At 37.5% G+C, this 19,202-nt stretch overlaps 3 protein-coding genes across 4 annotated transcripts in view; all 3 read left to right on the top strand.

The window, feature by feature from the left end:
• On the top strand, window positions 187–9,021 carry LOC109819860 (transcription factor EMB1444-like). The gene is made up of 12 exons (XM_020385807.1): window positions 187–390; window positions 589–1,066; window positions 4,035–4,211; window positions 4,918–4,996; window positions 5,103–5,144; window positions 5,266–5,325; window positions 5,761–5,895; window positions 6,043–7,038; window positions 7,140–7,241; window positions 7,864–8,004; window positions 8,083–8,208; window positions 8,659–9,021. Exons 2-12 carry the CDS (start codon window positions 969–971, stop codon window positions 8,746–8,748), a joined length of 2,046 nt encoding a protein of 681 aa, XP_020241396.1. The 5' UTR covers window positions 187–390; window positions 589–968; the 3' UTR covers window positions 8,749–9,021.
• Window positions 10,104–17,038, top strand: LOC109819610 (probable methyltransferase PMT11). The gene is made up of 10 exons (XM_020385387.1): window positions 10,104–10,306; window positions 10,599–10,806; window positions 11,417–11,566; window positions 11,665–11,935; window positions 12,633–12,743; window positions 13,190–13,349; window positions 13,999–14,256; window positions 14,987–15,109; window positions 15,761–15,838; window positions 16,482–17,038. Exons 1-10 carry the CDS (start codon window positions 10,179–10,181, stop codon window positions 16,672–16,674), a joined length of 1,680 nt encoding a protein of 559 aa, XP_020240976.1. The 5' UTR covers window positions 10,104–10,178; the 3' UTR covers window positions 16,675–17,038.
• LOC109822288 overlaps window positions 18,375–19,202 on the top strand; it is an 11,424-nt gene continuing 10,596 nt past the window's right edge. Inside the window, exon 1 of one of the 2 annotated variants that reach the window (XM_020388470.1) lies at window positions 18,375–18,515. The gene's annotated coding sequence lies outside the window, so the exon portion shown is untranslated. The remainder of the gene's footprint in view (window positions 18,516–19,202) is intronic. The other variant, XM_020388467.1, reaches the window with a different exon arrangement.

The following is a 19,202-nucleotide window of genomic DNA, read 5'->3' as shown; positions in this document are numbered from 1 at the left end:
ATCACCAGGCCCATGGCCCACGGGCCCCATAATTCCACAGTGGCCAACTCAACGTCGTACACCCACTATTTCCGCCTGTAGCTGACTCATATTTGCGGGACCCAACCCGATGAGGGTGATGAAACCAGTTGCATTGACTTTTTCGAAACTATCAATTACAGTTGTGGGTAGTTTTCAAGTCCGCCAAAGAGAAAGCGCGATGTATTTTAGCGGGAGCGCGAAGAGCTCTTCATCCTCACTCCTCAGTGTTTATTGAGAAAATTAGGGTTTAAAAGAAAATTTTCTCCGATCTCATCGATTCAGACCTTTTAGTTTTCACTGATCGCCCCAGATTCAAAAGGCCACGCTCCTCATCTTCTTTTTCCTCTTTTTCGGGAGAAAACGATCGAGGTACGGATCAGATCGCAGATTATTTTGTTTCTAGGGTTTCACTTGGAGAATTTGGGTGCTATTTGGTTATATCGGTTAACTTCGTTGATTTCAATCGTCCTCGATGAAAATAGCTGAATTCGAGCGAGCAGCAGCTGACGTCGAGCTTTATTTTGTAGTTCTAGAGATTTATTGAGCTTTCTTTCTTGTTTCTTGCAGTTTGAGAAAAAGACAAATCTGAGGTCTTGATGATGCTTCCATCTGAAGCGATCGTGAATATTGTGTCGAGACTGAGCAGTAGATTTGATCTAAATTGAAATTGACTTAAGGTGCTATTATTTCGAGAGAATTTCGTGGCAGCAATTAGTGAAATTTTCTAATTCTTGAGTGACAGTACTTTAGGCTTAATTAGAATCTGAGTGACGTGAAAGTGATGGGCTTTATGCTGCTTGGTTCGACGCCTCCGCTGATCAAACGCAGAGCCGGGTTGCGGTGGACACAAGCAGGGCGAGGCTCGTACCGTGGAAGTTAGTGGGTAGATAGAGTAATTTTAAGGGTTTGATCATAAAAATTTCGGGTACAAAGTTTCAGCTCAGGTGATGGGAACTGCTAATACTACTGCTTTGAGACAGCTGCTGAGGGGTCTTTGCCAAAACTCGCACTGGAATTATGCATTGCTTTGGAAGCTCAAGGGAACGTAAGTTTTATTTCCTTTCATTGTGTATATTTCTTGAACTATTAGGGATGCTGCACAAAACTATTGTAAATAATTTTTATTAGAGAAAAAATGCTACAAAATTTCAAACCTACAGAAAATGGCCAACTGTAAAGCTGCTTTTCTGATAGTAAGTGGTATTTTTGATAGTATAATGAATTTTCATGCATATTTAAAAGTTTTTGGTATTTTCGTGCAAAACCCCCCAACAATTCATGGTAGTTTTGATAAAGTTACCCTAACTCTTTATATAGAAGTTACAGATTAACTATTGATCTCTATTCCAACTATTTAGCATGAGAGACAGACATGGAATTTGTGAGATAATGTACCGTATAACTCTCATATTAGGTTAAAAGAGAGAATATTAGGATTTTATTTTTCTTCATTTTTCTTTCATTTCAAGGGGCTGTCTGAGTGAAATGATTTTATCTGTCCAAGGAGAAGTCTATCTGCATTTGTTTACATCTTGAAGGCTATATGGCCTATAATTTTGTATATTTAATTGGACTCATCATATTAGATGTATTATGTATTAAAAGGGACTAGCAAAATGCTCACCTCGCAAGTTAAATATCAGAAACTTACTTTTTGGAACATAATACTTTTTGAGAAAATAAGGGGGCGTAGCCCATTCTATTGAAGAGAAAATACGTAAAAAGATGAAAAAAGGAGGGAAATACAGAATGATGTGAAGGTGAAAGGAATTACATCATGAGGTGAGGGGTATTATATGACTACAATTCATTACCTTGCACTACTGGTATGTGTATTGTTGTGAGACCATCAAATCAACAAGTTGTGTTGAATTATGAATGAACTCTTACACAGTGGACCTCTTTTCTTGCTAAATATTCTCTGATTTATTTTCTTCCAAATTAACCATAGAGTTGCCATAGTAAAACAATCCTATTCATTTTATTTTTAGACCTGAATACATATTCCTAAATAAAAAATAAAAAAAGAGGAAAAACTAAATTCTAACATCGTGATCATCCTGGTTATTCTTATGATTATTGTCATATCTAACGCAGCGCGGAAGTAAGAAACATTCGGAATCCACCAAAGGGTGTTCTCTGAATCCACAATGAACAATATTCGAATCCGCGAAGAGACAACCATGAATCCACAAAGTAATATAAAAGAAAATTTTATTGATGAAATAGATCTGATCCCTTTGGGGTTACATAACTCTTCTTAAATAGAAAAATAAAATAGACTTCTAATAAGATTAAAATTACAAAGAAATAGAAAATATCAAATCCTACCCTAAAAAGACTCCTTATAATAGAGGAAACAAATCAGTCCACTATGAATCGAAATTGAATTTGTTTCCTAGTCTAAATAGACTAACTTTATTACTAAAAGTAAACTAAATATTAATTATTTTCGAATTTCTGCTACTAACTGGTGATACTAATGAGTTTTTGGAAATCTAACAATCTGGTTGGCTTCGTCTCGTCGAGATAAATGATTTACATATATAATATGTCAGAATCCGTCTTGAAAGATATGATTGTTTCTTTCCGGAAGTCAATAACATATATGTATCCGCATTTAGCTTGTGATAATCTTGATCCTCCATGAAATTGTTGTTGGGAATTTAACGCCTAAATCCCCTAATGCAACGGAAACGCGGTATAGAGAACAGTACACAAGTTTTAACGAGGTTCGGCAACTGCCTACGTCCTCGGGAGCCACACAGATAATTTCTTATTAATCAAAGAAGAAATTACAATTTAGGAGCGGATCTTAAAACTGAGATTTCTCAAATAAACACTGTAGCTACAGTGTTAATAATCAAAGGGTATGAACCCTTTCAATTTCTCTCACTTGAGAATAAATAACCCCACAATTAAAAACCCCACTTTAATTCCCTCTTTCTCTTCTTAATCTCTCTTTTAATCTCCCCTCAAACTCCCGTTGAGAGCTGGAGAAAAAATCGCCTCTGCGATTTAGGGCAGCCGCCGCCTAGAGAAGAAGAAATCGGAGGAGAGGGGGGAAGAGTCAGCAACTTCGAAACCCTAGGTGAGGGGGTTTATATAAGCGGAGATGAGGAGCTGGCGACAGCCTGTCGCCAACAAATAACCCAGACGCAAAGGTCGGGTTCGCCAAAGAACGCAGAGTTCAGGGGGCAGGCGAACGCAGAGCTCGCCATCGACGCCAGCTTCGAACGAACGCAGAGCTCGAGGCTTCGAGCTCGTCCTGTCGCCTGGACCTCGCCGCCTGTCGCCAGGACCTCGCCGCCGCCATCCTGGAGCTCGTTGGAGCTCCTCCGCCGCCGGAGGTTGGTATCCACCCCCAACCTAACAATCTCCCACTTGGAGACCAAACCGACGACAATCAGGCTATCTCATCAAGCTCCTCTCCTGTGTGGCTCCGCCTTCATCATCTATGCATGAAGGCCAACTGAAGTTGCACACAACTTCAGTTTCTGAAAGGTCGCTGCCTTCGTCAATATATCCGTTGGATCATTTCTTCCTTGGATATTCTGTTGAAATCCTTTAACAACTCGTCGGGCTCTGTATCTTCTGGAACCATTCCGCCGCCATCCTGGAGCTCGTTGGAGCTCCTCCGCCGCCGGAGGTTGGTATCCACCCCCAACCTAACAATTGTCTGTTAGGCATCCTACATCAATATCTAAGCTTTTTCTCAAGTGATTGAGGTTGCTTTTTTAGTTTTATTAAACCTGAGTAAATTCCAATAAAAAATTGACCATTTTATGTTGACAATCTGCTGCTATGGTGAATCACTTTCAGCTTTGTGGCAGAGTATAAGCCAAACCACTTAAAGTCAAGTAAACATGATGGTTGAGGGCATAATCTGAGCAAAAGTACTCAATAAGGTCACAGAAAACAGTGAATGACATTAACTATACTTTAAAATATTTTTTGTAGATCACCACTTTTGTAGTTTCAAATTTTAACCCCAGATATTTTTTCTTTTTCAGGAGATTATTCTGGGACGATTGTTATTTCGATGATGAACATGCAGGTGGATTCCTTAATGAGGAACTCGGATTTATATCTTTCAGCAGTCAAATAAATACAAGTAGGAACTCTGCTAAGTGGCTGATTGAAAAAGCAGTGGTCAGCTTGTCCTGCCTCTCATATCCACTTGGAGAAGGGTATGCTTTATGGCTCACTATATGTCGAATATTTATTCTTCTCTTTATGGATTAATTTGTTTGGTAAAATAAAAGATTGTCATAGACCTTTTCACGCGGTAAGAGTTATGTGTCATGATATCTTGGCACATGTAATCCCTGTTTCACTTTTGTCCTTGCTTCATGTTGTGCGATATGGTGATTATTGCTTGTCTAGATTCATTAGTTCTGTGAATCAGTGATAGAAATTGTAAAAAGTATAATAATGTTGATAACCTTTCTTCCCCAATCTGAAACATGCAACTATTAACTGAATTTCTTTCTTACCTAGTTGTGCAGTGCTTTAATTGTTAGTGGTAGTGATTCTTGAAGTTAACAACTTGAGACTAGGCCAGTTTCCCTTGTGGCTGAAGGAGCATAGTTCTATGTTCAAATGATATTCCTCAAAAGAAATAAATATTGGTGGCATTCATGGATGGATACAGGCTACAGCATTCTTGACAGTTCTAATATGGTTCACATGAACTTTCCCTTCTTTACAACGATCTGCATAAATATAACCTCACACCAAACATACATTCAGCAGTTTATCCATACACTTTGGGCAAAAAAAATGTTATCTTGGTATTACATTTACGTCGAACACTGCAAAAATTCAGATTGTTGATTAATGATATGATTCATATGGTTTCACAGTTCATTCTGCATTATATTTCTGATCTAGCAGGATTACTGGCAAAGTGGCATCACAAAGGAAGCATCATTGGGCCTATTGTGACAAAATTGCCTCCAGAATGCTGGAAGGGGTAAGCTGCTAGTTTCTTAGATTTACTCCAGCGCCAACGATTCACAGATTTGGTTCCTTTTATCACAATTAAAATTGATGGTTGATGCAATATGGCTTGCATGCAGTTCCCTGAAGAATGGAATCCACAGACTATGGTTGGTATCAAGGTAATATGACGTCATGCTTAACCAGGATGTTCAATAGACCTGTATAGCAACATTATATGTTAGTTTTTTTTGAAGCAGTTGTCAGAAGGGTGTTTTGATTTTAAGCCTTCCGCTCTTGCAGACGATTTTGCTTGTGCCTGTTATTCCTCTTGGGGTTGTGCAACTTGGGTCTATGGATATGGTGCGTCTACATCTTATTAGACTTATTTACCAATTAAGTTGAATCTGTTGTATTCATTTCCTCCTAGCTTGCATATTTGTATTCCAATGCTAGGTTTGATTAACTGACCTATTAGATTGACATTTGCTAGTAATACTTATTACTTCAATTGTATAACTGTTGGTGCTGAAAATTTTACTTCATGAAAATCTATAATTTTTTGTTTCATTTACTTGAAGTTATTTACATTGTAAGGGCCAAGCAGTGGAGCTTTATCTTATTGCAAGTTCCTTAAGACCTAGTATTCTAGTTTGCAACTATATGAGGGCATTTATGTTCACATTTACTATCAGGATTTTCGATCTTAGTGCACTAGGCATGAAAGTTTGCTTTACCTTATGTTTAATTTTTTCTAAAATTTCATTTAAAGTTTCATGTGGAACTTCTGTGCATCAGGTCTTTGAGGATTTAAGAGAGGTAGTTCGCATCAGAGATTATTTTGACATAATCCAGAATACTTCACAAAGTCATACTTCTTTATCACCAAGTACGGATTGCCTACATTCCTGCATGCCTTTGGTCTTGTCTCCGGTAGTGAATCATTTCACATCTCAAGTCAATTCTGATGATATTCCAAATTGCTATCTCTTGCAATATCTAATTAAAAAAATGTTTCTGCGCGTACCATCTCATCAGTAAGTAATGTGTACTTTCCTTCTACAACAATTTATGATTCAGGACAATTTTCCACTCCCAGTCGATGCTCTTGACCAGATTCTTGGGGCGGATATAGGGGCTTATGCAGACGAAAGTAAATGGCAATCTATGTTTAGCAACTTGTTTGAAGATCATACTGAAGAACCACCCACGTTTGACCTACCTTTATTTGGAGACTGTATATCTGAATTTGTGTCATCTTCATCTCTGCAGGATGAGTTGCATGTAATTTCTTCCATCAGTCCTACATTAATTTCCAGGGATCCTATTATACCAAAACTCTTTGCAGAAGATCTTGGACATGCTGACCACAATGGTCATAATTTTACAGAGGAATTTGATGCAGCAACAAATTCTATAGTCGACCTCAAACCTCCAAGCTTCCAATATGAGTCTGAGCTGCAAGAAGCACTTGGGCTAAGTTTAGAAGAGTTCGATGATTGCATAGATGGTATTGTGTCGAAAGCTGATGAATGGAGAAACTCGATGGCCTTCTGCCAGAAGGAACTTCCAGAAGTTTGTAATCCCATTTTTGAAGATGCTGATGCGTTATTCCCTAAAGAAAGAGGGACAGAACAATTACTAGATGCAGTGATAGCCAAGTTACTTGATACCTCATATGATAATGAACCCTCTGAATCTGGACATTTAAGTTTGTGGAGCAACTCATCAAGTAAGTGTTCAGATTCTTGCTTAACACATTATAAGATTGAAAATGATGTCCTCAATCTTGGGGAGTCGGTTTCACTTAGCTGTAAAAGGTCCATGATTGCCTCTGAAAATGAAGGCTTCCCAAATTCTCCCGCCAGATCTTCTATTAAGAGAAGTATTGATGTGCAATTAAGTAAAGAAGAACAAGAGACAACATATAAACGGTATAAAAAAGGCTCAAAGCTAACAAATATTACCGTTAAAAGAGGCGATGCCAAAGATATGCACAAGCCAAAGCCTCGAGACAGACAGTTAATACAGGAACGCATCAAGCAGTTACGAGAACTCATTCCTGATGGATCTAAGGTATATATACCTGCTTCTGGATTGCTAGTCTCTTTCATGGAACTGTTTAGACTATCAAGGTTTCATTACAATAGTTGATGTGATTCTTTTCTATTATTCAGTGCAGCATTGACTCATTGCTGAATAGAACTATCAAACATATGTTGTTCCTGGAAAGTATTCCCCATCAGGCGGAAATGTTGAGACATTCCGCAGAAACAAAGGTACATATAACCTCATAGAAAACTTTTGGCATTGATAACCTTTTGAGATACTATTTAGTTAATTTAGAATCATCTATCATCTATTGTTCACCACTTTGGAAATATTGATTGAGTTACTCGACTATTTTAGATATCCATCTCTTCCACCATGTTCATATACTAGCTCGACTGTTTTAAATATCCATCTAATAAAATGTACATCTTTTCCACCATTTCCGATGCCTGCTTAAAGCTTTAAATGTCATAATCAAAATTTTTATGACAACATAATGTCGTTGAAGTGAGGAAAACTACTTGCCAATTCCTGAGTTAGTTGGAACTTTGTGGGTCCAACCATTTATCAGGATAAATATTTTCAGTAATAATTCTTGACCCAACCAATGGTTTTCATTTTACAAACTGGATAGAAACTTCAAGCTCCTCACAGTATACTTACTGCCCAATTTCCAGTCCATGATTAGACGATATACTTCTCAGGTTTCAAGTTTTTAAAAATGCATTGCTGGAACCTTTAGGCAGATATGGCCCAAGGGAATTTCATACCTTGATGCATTTTCTCATAAATAAATTTCAAGAATCAATGTGTTCAAAGAGTAAATCGTCTAATAAATCGTCTTTTCAGATTGGAGGTGCGTATCACAACTCATCTGGGTATCGTACTTGCAGAAATGGGGCCAGTTGGGCATATGAAATGGGAAATAACTCGAAACAATGCCCTTTGATTGTTGAAGAACTTGAGCCGCCGGGGCAATTACTTGTTGAGGTATGAATACTAGTATTTGATTCTTGCTGTGTGCATTATAGAACATGAATAAACATTTCTAGTCTTCTGTTGCTGTAGATGCAATGCGAAGATTATGAGCTTTTTTTAGACATAGCTCAGGTTGTCAGACGCCTGAAACTGAGCATTCTAAAAGGCATCTTACAAGTGAAATCAAATAAACCACGGGCACATTTCATTCTCGAGGTAAGCTGGTACCAACGTAAATAGGAAACTACACACATTAATTTAGGGTAAATTACACAAAACCCCCATGAACTTTCAGCAATTTGCAGTAAGCCCCCAATAGTTTCTAAAATCGCATCCAATAACTATTGGAATTGCAGAATACCCCAATAGGTTCTGTGTTTTGGAGATAACTCCATAGTGGCGTCAGCCCACATTTAGGGTCTAAAAGCGTTGCTAACGCAAAATGTGGACTGACGCCATCATGGTGGTTATATGCAAAACCCAACAACTTATTGGGGGTTTCTGCAATTCCAATAGCTATTGGGTGTTTAGTGCGATTTTAGAAGTTATTGATGGTTTACTGCAAAATGCTAAAATTTTTTTTGAGGGGGTGGGTTAGTGTAATTTTGCTGTTAGCCGTTAAATTTACTTATAGTCAATGACCTGAGATGTAATTATCTTGAACAGACGCCCAAGGGATTCAACCGGATGGAGATACTTTGGCCATTAGTGCGGCTGCTTCAGCGCAACAATGTACCCACCACTCAACTGTTGTAAACAAAACTAATCTGTAGAAGCTCTAAAGCTGCCCGCTTATCGTATTGCTCTGTTTGCTGGAGTCTTTGCATGTATCCACAGGTCTTATACGGGTAGTCGTGTGATAAAATTGTTTTGCGAGGGGCGGCGTCCAATTATTCGTGTATTGTTTGGATTTCAAGTGGACGATATGTACCTATGAGGTTTTTCGGATGCTTGTCATAGGAGATTGTTGTTGTTGTTGTTGTTTGCGGATTCTTTGCTTAATGTTATTTTTTGCCCCTCAGTTTGAAATGCAGTTCCAACTTCCTCTTTTCACCTATTTTGCTTTTACAACAAAATCTAACAACGCATTTATGTTTGAAATTTGAATGTAATTGGAACTGACATTTATTGTTTGTTATTATGTTTCCTTTTCGAGAGGAAGGCCTTATGTAGAAACTAAGTGATACGTTACAGTAATTTGATTTTCAATATTTACAGTGCACAAAACCTTTTTTGATATTTATTGTATATTTCCGTCATATGATATTAGTCGTGGCATCGTGAGGTTTTTAGATATGTCTTAATATTATATTCGTTCTGTTCATCTGGGGTAATTTCAATTAGTCAATAATGTAAAGTCGTTGTCAACAAAATATTAATACATAGAACTTAAGTTACATTAGACAAAATGGCACGTGCAACATATACAGGGTTACATATACGCGGTAACAAAGAGCACTAATTCGAGCATCACACGGGATAAATCTCTATTCTCCTATATTTATAGGAGGATCCTAAGATTCACTATTTATTATCACTATAGCACAAAACAGAATACTGTAGCATTTTTAAAAATTACTGTAGCGAAAATAAAAAATGGTCGTGTTTTACACCGGGTGGGCGCTAGTACTAGCTTATATTGGAAATTTGAAGGTAATTGGAGCTGACTCCCATTGTTCCTGTCCCAAACCCACGGAGATTACTCAACATGCACAAACTTCGCGAGATTGTGTCCCAGTTTACTAAATTCTAAGGGGCTGTTTGGTTGGCATTTTTGCCCTTGTAAAGCTGCCAAAACTGGCAAAAGCTGTCAGTTTTGGCAGCTTTACTTGCAAAAACGCCCAAAAATGAGCGTTTTTGCAAGTAAAGCTGTCAAAACTGACAGCTTTTGTCAGTTTTGACAGCTTTAAAGCTGTCAGTTTTGACAGTTTTATAAGAGCAAAAAATGCCAACCAAACAGCCTCTTAAGAAAGCTTGACGAATTCCTTTTTTGATTTCCGTACCCAAAAGGTCCAGCATACTACTCTCAAGAGGCCCAAACATTTCACCGAGCCCTGCACTCACGTGACCAAGGTCAAGCCCATTGGGCTGAGTATTACTACTCATTCTCTCTCCTCGCTCTCACTCACACACACTCTCTCTCTCTCTTCCTCGCGCGCCAGATCTCGGACTTGAGAGATCAGATCATGCAACCGATCGTCAACGGCAACGATCTGCTCAAAACTCCGCAGATCCTCAGAATCTCCATCCTCTTCCTCGCCGCCATCGCCGCCTTCTACCTCGGCAAGCACTGGTCCGATGGCAGCTACCCCCAGTTCATCTTCTTCAACGCCAGCTCCAACTCCGCCGACTCCTTCCGGCGGCCACCGTCGCATCTCTCCCCAACGCCAACCTCACCTTCAACACATCCGATCTGATCCTTCGTCACCGCTCCGTCCTCTCCTCCGCCGCCGCGGCGGCGGCGGCGACGGTACGGAGTCGTCGCCGATAACGGGACGATGAGGACGGACTTCTATGTAGGGGAGTTCGTCACGGAATCTGGATGATAGCGGCGCGGGGTGAGCAATGAGACGCAGGGAGGATATCGGTGGGGGTGCTAGGGTTAGGGTTAGGGTTGGGAAGTTTAGGGTTTGTGACAAGCGGATGAGGGAGTATATACCGTGCTTGGATAATGTGGAGGCGATCAAGAGGCTGAGGTCGACGGAGAGAGGGGAGAGGTTCGAGAGGTTTTGTCCGGAGAGGGCTTTGGATTGCTTGGTTCCGGCGCCCAAGGATTACAAGTCGCCGATCCCGTGGCCGCAGAGTAGAGACGAGGTTCTTTTCCCCCCATCTCACTTTGACTGCCTATTTTTGTTGATTTTGACTGTTAACTTCATGGATTATGGAATTAAGTCTGTTAGAGGTTTAGCTGCACTGTTTATATGTTATATTAGTGTTTAGTATTGCAAACTGGGGGTTTAGTAACAAACCTTGAGCATTTCTGGTTCAAAGTTTGTCGGTTTAGTAACAGATCTTTCATTTTGCATTCTGCAGTTCAGCTACTGTTACATTGTCTTTTCTATTTATAGACAGAAAGCAAATAGGAAGTTCTGTTAACTGCCTGTATATGCTAATGATGTCGATCGTAGATGTTACTATATGCAATGATTTTGCTGAACAGTCAAGGATACAAGTATTGGTTTTATTTTCAAGCTAGTTTATTGACATCATCGACTAGTGGTGACTGAATTTTGAATGAGCCCACCGCATAGAGTCTTTTATTGGAAACTTGATTGTGGGAAAAAAAATTGATTTCTTAAATTGATTTTGCAATTGAATTTCTTCGGTTCACTTTTTTTTTCATTTTTTTTCTTTCATAACTCTTGTAGTTGTTTCCATTTAGCGCTTGAGAAAAATTTATATACTGACCTGAAATCTATCGCAGGTTTGGTTTAGTAATGTACCACATTCACGTTTGGTTGAAGATAAAGGAGGACAGAATTGGATTACGCGTGTTGGAGATAAGTTTGTATTTCCTGGGGGTGGAACTCAGTTCATACATGGAGCAGATAAATATCTTGATCAGATAGCTGAGGTTCTTGACACATAAAACCTTTGTTCAGTTAAAATTTCATGATCCCTGTTTGATCCCAAATTGATTGCTTTATATGTCATTTGTTACAATCTATGCAGATGGTACCAGATGTAGCATTTGGTAAACATACAAGAGTTGCACTGGATGTTGGATGTGGGGTAGCAAGTTTTGGTGCTTTTCTACTTTCAAGGAATGTGGTCACCTTGTCAGTAGCTCCAAAAGATGTACATGAGAACCAGATTCAGTTTGCTCTAGAGCGTGGTGTGCCTGCAATGGTAGCAGCTTTTGCGACACATCGGTTATTGTATCCAAGTCAGGCATTTGACCTGATTCATTGCTCCAGGTGTCGAATTAACTGGACCCGTGATGGTAATTCACTACTTCATTTTTTTATGAGTAATTAAGTATACTGCACTCTTGCTGAGATAACAAGTTAGGTATTATCTCTATAGTGCATCTCATTCTTCACATTATCATCTTATTAGTTTGAATATTGCTCTGTTTTCCCAGTGTCGGGTTTGATTATTTCTAATTATATATCACAGTAGGGCATCTTTTTCGTCTAGATCAATGTTTGAACCTTTGTTGATTATGCCTCTGTCTAGAGGTTGTTTAATGTTTTGGCATTTCCATTTGGAATAAGTAGAAGTGTAAAAAAAAGCTATAGTATCTGCTTGCCTTCTCCTTTTTGAACCACACATTATAGACAATATAATAGCTCATTGTTCATTAGAGTTGCTTTTATTTTCTGGAGATAAAACTTATGTGCATTCGGCTTACATATAAAGAGAAACCTGATTCCACAGAGAACCATAATTTCTCATTTAATATGATTCATTTGGACCTCTCTTGTCTCTCCATATTGTTCGACCAATGCTCCTAGGGAAGCATCAAGTCTATATTCAAAGGTCTTATAATATCATCAATTACTTCTCGAAAAGCATGGTCCTGAACCCACTCACTGCCCTACTTAATAGAGGCTATTCCTAAGTAGTAAAGCACTCATTAGACTAAGTTGCTATATTCATGTGTTTATGACACTGAGCAACTTTTGTTCATTGTGAAGATGGAATTCTGCTTCTTGAGGTCAATAGATTGCTTAGAGCTGGAGGCTACTTTGCTTGGGCTGCGCAGCCGGTTTACAAACATGAGGAGCTTCAACAAGAAGCATGGAAAGGTATCTCTTCTCAGGCCTGTCATCGAAAGAGTCAAAACATTTTTTGTGTCTGTTTACTGTGTTTCCTGGTGCAAACTGCTATTTGATAATATTGGCGCATGAAGTTTTACTGAATATGTTTGGTAGGATATCACCTTAACTTTCTTTTTTTAGGGGTAGCTTTATAAATCATACACTGTCCAGACAAGGTTTCCTTTGAAGGCAAAAGGCTTTGGGACTATTCACATTGCATTTATAGTAAAGATTGAGTGTGACTTTCTTGAATTGTCAAACTAAATTCAGTTGGCTAATATTTGGTTCCACAATAATGAAAAATTTCAAATGAAAATTTGGGTTTCACATGTCTTTCCAGCTTGTTGGAAGGTTTCCCTTTTCTTTTATGCTGGATGAAATTAATTTCTTCTTGCTTTTCTTCATGTGGTGCTTATATGTGTTTGTATATTTAGAAATGGAGGACCTTACAACTCGAATGTGTTGGGAGCTTGTGAAGAAAGAAGGATATATTGCAATGTGGAGGAAGCCTTTGAATAATTCATGCTATGTCAATCGTGATCCAGGAGTTCAACCTCCACTATGCGATGTGGAGGATGACCCAAATAGTGTGTGGTACCTTCAATAACTTATTACACTCTGCTTAATAAATGGAGAAAAAAATAAAATTAAAAAAATAAAAGTCCTGAGACGGTTGTGTTCTGATTCCTTGTTTTAAGTTGCAGCTTTCCAACATATAAGAGTTTGTGATAAGATTCTTTAAGTTGATCGAGGAAAACTAAAAAGATGTATTTGAGTATTTAATACAGTCCAATCAGTCAAATTGAGATAAGTCTCTGTTCCCTTTTTTAAGATCCGTAATTCTCTGTTCCTTTCTTTTAGATCCGTCCCTCTCTAAGTCACCATCATCCTTACCCATCAAAATGAGTTTGCACCAACAATAAGGATGTAAACCTGAACTGTTGGTAAGTTTAAATATCGTAATATACATAGGTGATTAAGGCAATTCAGGAAGCCTATTAGCAAACAAAAGTTTAGTCTTGCAAATGGAATGTTCATGATTCCTGAGATATTATCTGGTTAGGGCAGTTTGTCTAAAGTTAAGGAGCTTTTTGCCCAAAAAAAAGGCATTGATAGGATATTAACGAAATCCAGTGCAGTGATGTGCATGATGTCTCCACAATGTCACCCACATCTTCACGATTTCTTTTTCTTTGATTCCTTCACCTACTTTCTAAGTTTTTCTCTGTTCTTCACCCTTCAGGTATGTTAATCTCAAACCGTGTATCAGTCAACTTCCTGAAAATGGCTATGGGACAAATCTTACGGCCTGGCCTGCTCGTTTGCATGAGCCTCCAAAAAGGCTCCAGGATGTGGAGATGGATTCTTACATAGCTAAAAACGAGCTCTTCAAGGCAGAAGCAAGATATTGGAAAGACATTGTTGAAGGTTATATACGTGTTTTTCGTTGGAAAACATTAAGACTGCGGAATATAATGGATATGAGGGCTGGATTCGGAGGGTAAGTATTTCTCTCTCTTGCCTTCATCTAATTTCAATTAGCATTCCTGGTGGCATTAGATTAATATACTCGAGTGAAACTTCACTAAACCTGACAAGGGTTCATCTATCTTAAACTAAGAGGCCTTCCGATCTTTTAAAGAATATTAAATATTAAATAAAAGGGGACTAAATACTAAATTTTAACTTACTGGAGATTTATCATTTTGTTGTTGGTAGCCATTAAGCATTGAGAGAAATTTGAAACAAGCTAGAATTGTTATTTTATTGACTGTCTAATGTGCTATGGCTCATAGAACACCTCTAATCAACATGTTGTTGCTGCCAGTTTCAATTATTTTATCCGCAAGGGTTCCTTAGAGTTTCTGTTTAGTTAATAGCTATTCCAAGTGGATGTTAATTTAGTACATTACTTTTTAGATTCCAATTATTTTGATAGGATCCAGACGATATTAATAAAACAAATGTCTACATGATAAGCTTGTAATCAAACCCAAAATGCAACAATAGTACATCATAAGCGGAGCTTTTCTTCTGTTGTGTGTCCTCTTAACAGCTTTACTTTTCATTCTGTAGATTACATGGTCATTCTTTTACTGTTGTGGTTCCTTTCAGTTCTTTTGGTATTAAGCTAGTTATGCAGCATAATTAAGTTTTGTTTTCAATGCCCTTCTTTCATACTTATCAAATTACTTGTTACTGATATTTGGCTATGTTCCTTTCGTTTTCAGGTTTGCTGCTGCAATTAATGACCAGCAAATAAATAGCTGGGTCATGAACGTTGTCCCTGTCAGTGGACACAACACACTGCCTGTAATATATGATCGTGGTCTTATAGGAGTCGCACATGACTGGTATTGTCTTGTGACCCCGTCTAGAAATTTTTCTGTTATTTTTCCTTTTTCTGTCTTTTTGAGCAGACCCACTTAAACTTGTTTCCTTCAAAATATTCTTACAAATTTTTCTGCTCTTGGATCTCTTTTATACTAGAAAACAGTTTGATGATATGGCACTGACAAATAACAATAACAACTTGTGCCTTGGAAACAAAATCTGCTCTCCTCCTTGTCAAAGTTTTGCAATTGTACTACCTTAACACTTTATCGTGGTTACAAGAGGCCTTATTGTCCTATTTATGTATGTATGGACTATAAACAACGGGACCCATTTTTGGGTTGAAACAAAATTATTCCTTGAGGTGACCCGGGGGGGCACTGGAAGGAAAATATAGCTTTGTTATTTCGACAGTTATTTATAATAACTGCTTCAACCCTGCCCTACTCCAAACAACTTACATGTACAATATTACATTTAGTTTTGTACAGTTTTAGTAATTTTTTAGAACATAACTGCTGAACTCAAGAGTTTGTGAAACGTCTGAAAACTGCTATTGATTGACTTAAGGATCACATAACTGTATTACTCGCTCTTCTTAAGAATCTTTCCAATGATCATATTAAGCTTCTTCATCTTAAGATTCCTGATGCCCTATTCTGTTCCTACAGGTGTGAATCATTTGATACATATCCTCGAACCTATGACCTCCTCCATGCATCTGGACTCTTCTCCAGAGAGCGGAAAAGGTAATATTCTCTTTCAATAGTAAACTTGCAGTTCTTTCACATCTTGTTGGAATCAGAACTTAATTCTGTTGTGTTTTAGCATACAAACCAAAGATAAATTTTTATAATTACGAGTATTAGAAATGGACTATAGGGTAGTGGCTCATCTTCAGTGGAGCCCATGATCTAACTGAAGATCAGGCTGCGAAATTGGTATTTCATGTATCTAATAGTTTCAAATAACGTCATCTAGCAAATTGATGGTGTGAACGTATGGTACATACCATTGAACAGTTATCCATAAACTAGACAGAGTTATAACTCAAATTAATACAAATTACCAATCCAACAAAGCAAACCAACTGTTTTCACTAATTCCTACTCAGTTTGGCCCTCTTTGATGGTGAAAGGACACATATAAAAAGCTGTTTATTTTTTTTAATTAGCTAGGGACTAGCAATATTTTTTCACTTTCAATTGTTTGAAAGAACTCCTAATATTACAATTAATGGAGAAAGGAGGACCAGGGATAGGCCCACGAGAACTTGGTTGGAAGCAATTACGAATTTGTGTAGCTGACCAAAAATTTGGGATGGAGGCTTTATTGTTGTTACTGTAAAAGTGTCCTAAATTTACTTGGAAAGCTCTCTAATAACTATACCAGGTGCAACATCACGTTGATTTTGCTGGAGATGGATCGCATACTAAGACCCGGCGGATTGGCTTATATACGTGATTCCAAATCTGTACTCGAGGAGATCAAAGAAATCACAGAGGCCATGGGATGGAGATCTGACCTTCGAGATACATCTGGAGGCCCATACGCAAACAGAAAGATTTTGACATGCCAGAAATAGATGTCGAGTTGAAATTTTCTCGGCATGTTATATGAAAGGGGGAATTAAAATGCATGCCAAAACTCCTCTCAATCATAGCTGAGAGTGGAACAGGCATTCACAACTGGTGCTAACTGGTCTGCGATAGCGTGTACTATACAAATGTTCAGCGACTGGGGCTCAACTTTTCTGAAATACTGTTATGAAAGTTGTATTCTTCTCAGCAGTTCTTATTTTTTGTACACTAAAATAGGTGATTAATTGTTTCATTAGATTGTTCTTTTATTTGCTTTAGGTTAATTGTATGTAATTCGTCTGTAATTGGACGATACTTAGTAATTTTATGTAGTAAATGTTTATTTATGCTGTTTATTTCACCAGTCTTCATAGTCGTCTTCTTTTGGGTCGAGGTTTAGATTATTGTACTGTGTTCCAAAATTTACTATTTGATAGGATGAGAAATGTTCCAGCCCACGCAGATGTATGAGAATGGCGCCTCTTTGTCATAAAATGTTGTTATTGTTACTTGATTTATTCTGAAATTCGTCGGTTGCAACTTTAAGGGTGAAAAAGCTCAGATGCTTTCGTAAACGCGATATCCCTATTCATATATTTCATGTTATAAAAATAGCGGATTTTGATCATCATATTTACATTGTTTGGTTTGCAACTTTGCGGTTAGGAAATGTTAATGGAGTTGCATTTTGTGGAAAAAAACTTGCAACAAATGCTACGGTCAAGACGGGAGGGAAAGGTGCAAGCTTTAAATAAAAATAAAATAAAACATAAATATAATTCCACATCATTAAAAAAATCTTTTTAAAATTCACATAGAAAAACTACCTACACCAAGTTTTCCTATATGAAAAAATTTTAAACTAATTTTTTTCAACCAAACACTGGATTTGCATTGAAAAAATATTTTTTATAATTAATATAATTACAAAATATCCAAATAACAGAATTTGAAACTGATTTTCTACGACAAAATGTTGCATACGACATTGTAGCAAACCAAACAGCACCTTGGTGAAAGACCACAATGGAGTTTATAGTAATATTAATTAATCATACACATTTGATGCTATCATTAGGAAATTCATAAATAATTTTTTTTTTTTGGATATTCATGCTTAAAAAGGGCTAAATACCCATATTGGTATTTTAATTCCACCCCAATTTCTAACAAGGTATTTTAAATAGGCAAACCCGCTTTAAGACATTTTGATTGATCCAACTAACCAATAAGGCATGGTTTCTCGTCGACGGGCAAATTTCCGGCGAGATCTCGTCACGTGCATGGCACATGATGTCTCAAAACTCGTTTTTAGCAGCGACGACGACAACAATCTCGTTATATTCAGCCGATTCGATGGGGTTAGCGATCTCAGGCGACGTCATAACCGTTATTGTATCCTACTTTGGGCTGAATATGGCGAGATTGTTGCCATCGCCGCAGCTAAAAATGAGTTTTGAGACATCACGTGCCATGCACGTGACGAGATCTCGTCAGAAATTTGCCCGCCGACTAGAAAACATGTATTATTGATTAGTTGGATCAATTAAAATGTCTTAAAGCAGGTTTGCCTATTTAAAATACTTTGTTGGAAATTGGGTTGGAATTAAAATACTAATATGGGTATTTAGCCGCTTAAAAAGCAACAACTATTTTAAGGCTTACGAAAGGCCCAAAATTATCCAAGCCCATGCAATATTTTGCACAGGCAATATTTTTTTTAAAAACAGATTTAAACGTGAAGAAGTAGCCGAAATAATTACATTAAATCCTCAAAAGGGTAGAAACTCGCTCGCGGGGCATTGTTCTTTTCTCAATCGTTCTCTTTCTCGTTGAAATCAATCAGGTAAAATCCCAAACGCAAATTTAAGGGAAACATATCATAATCTACGATTCAACGTTTTATTTATTTATTTATTTTTCCTCTTTAAAATTGACGGTACCTTTTGACGATCCGAATCCTATCAATCTGCAATTACTATTACTAGGATCTCATAATAAGATCTCAAAACCTGTCTAGTTTTTTTTTTTGTTGTTGCTTATTTGATTAATTAGGGTTTCTTCGGGAATATTTATAAGAATCCTATCAATCCGAATCCTATCAATCCGAATCCTATCAACTTTTGGGGAGATGGAGAACTCAGTTTGTGTAGTATAATATAACATTTTCATAAGAAAAGTTTAAATTTTATATATATATATATATATCTCATAATAAGATCTCAAAACCTGTCTAGTTTTTTTTTTTGTTGTTGCTTATTTGATTAATTAGGGTTTCTTCGGGAATATTTATAAGAATCCTATCAATCCGAATCCTATCAATCCGAATCCTATCAACTTTTGGGGAGATGGAGAACTCAGTTTGTGTAGTATAATATAACATTTTCATAAGAAAAGTTTAAATTTTATATATATATATATATAAATCCTATCAATCCGAATCCTATCAATCCGAATCCTATCAACTTTTGGGGAGATGGAGAACTCAGTTTGTGTAGTATAATATAACATTTTCATAAGAAAAGTTTAGCTT

The sequence above is a fragment of the Asparagus officinalis genome, chromosome 8 (assembly GCF_001876935.1).
Source record: "Asparagus officinalis chromosome 8, Aspof.V1, whole genome shotgun sequence".
Lineage (NCBI taxonomy): Eukaryota > Viridiplantae > Streptophyta > Magnoliopsida > Asparagales > Asparagaceae > Asparagus > Asparagus officinalis.
The sequence above is the reverse complement of the archived record's forward strand: the minus strand, read 5'-3'. Positions and strand labels throughout refer to the sequence as shown.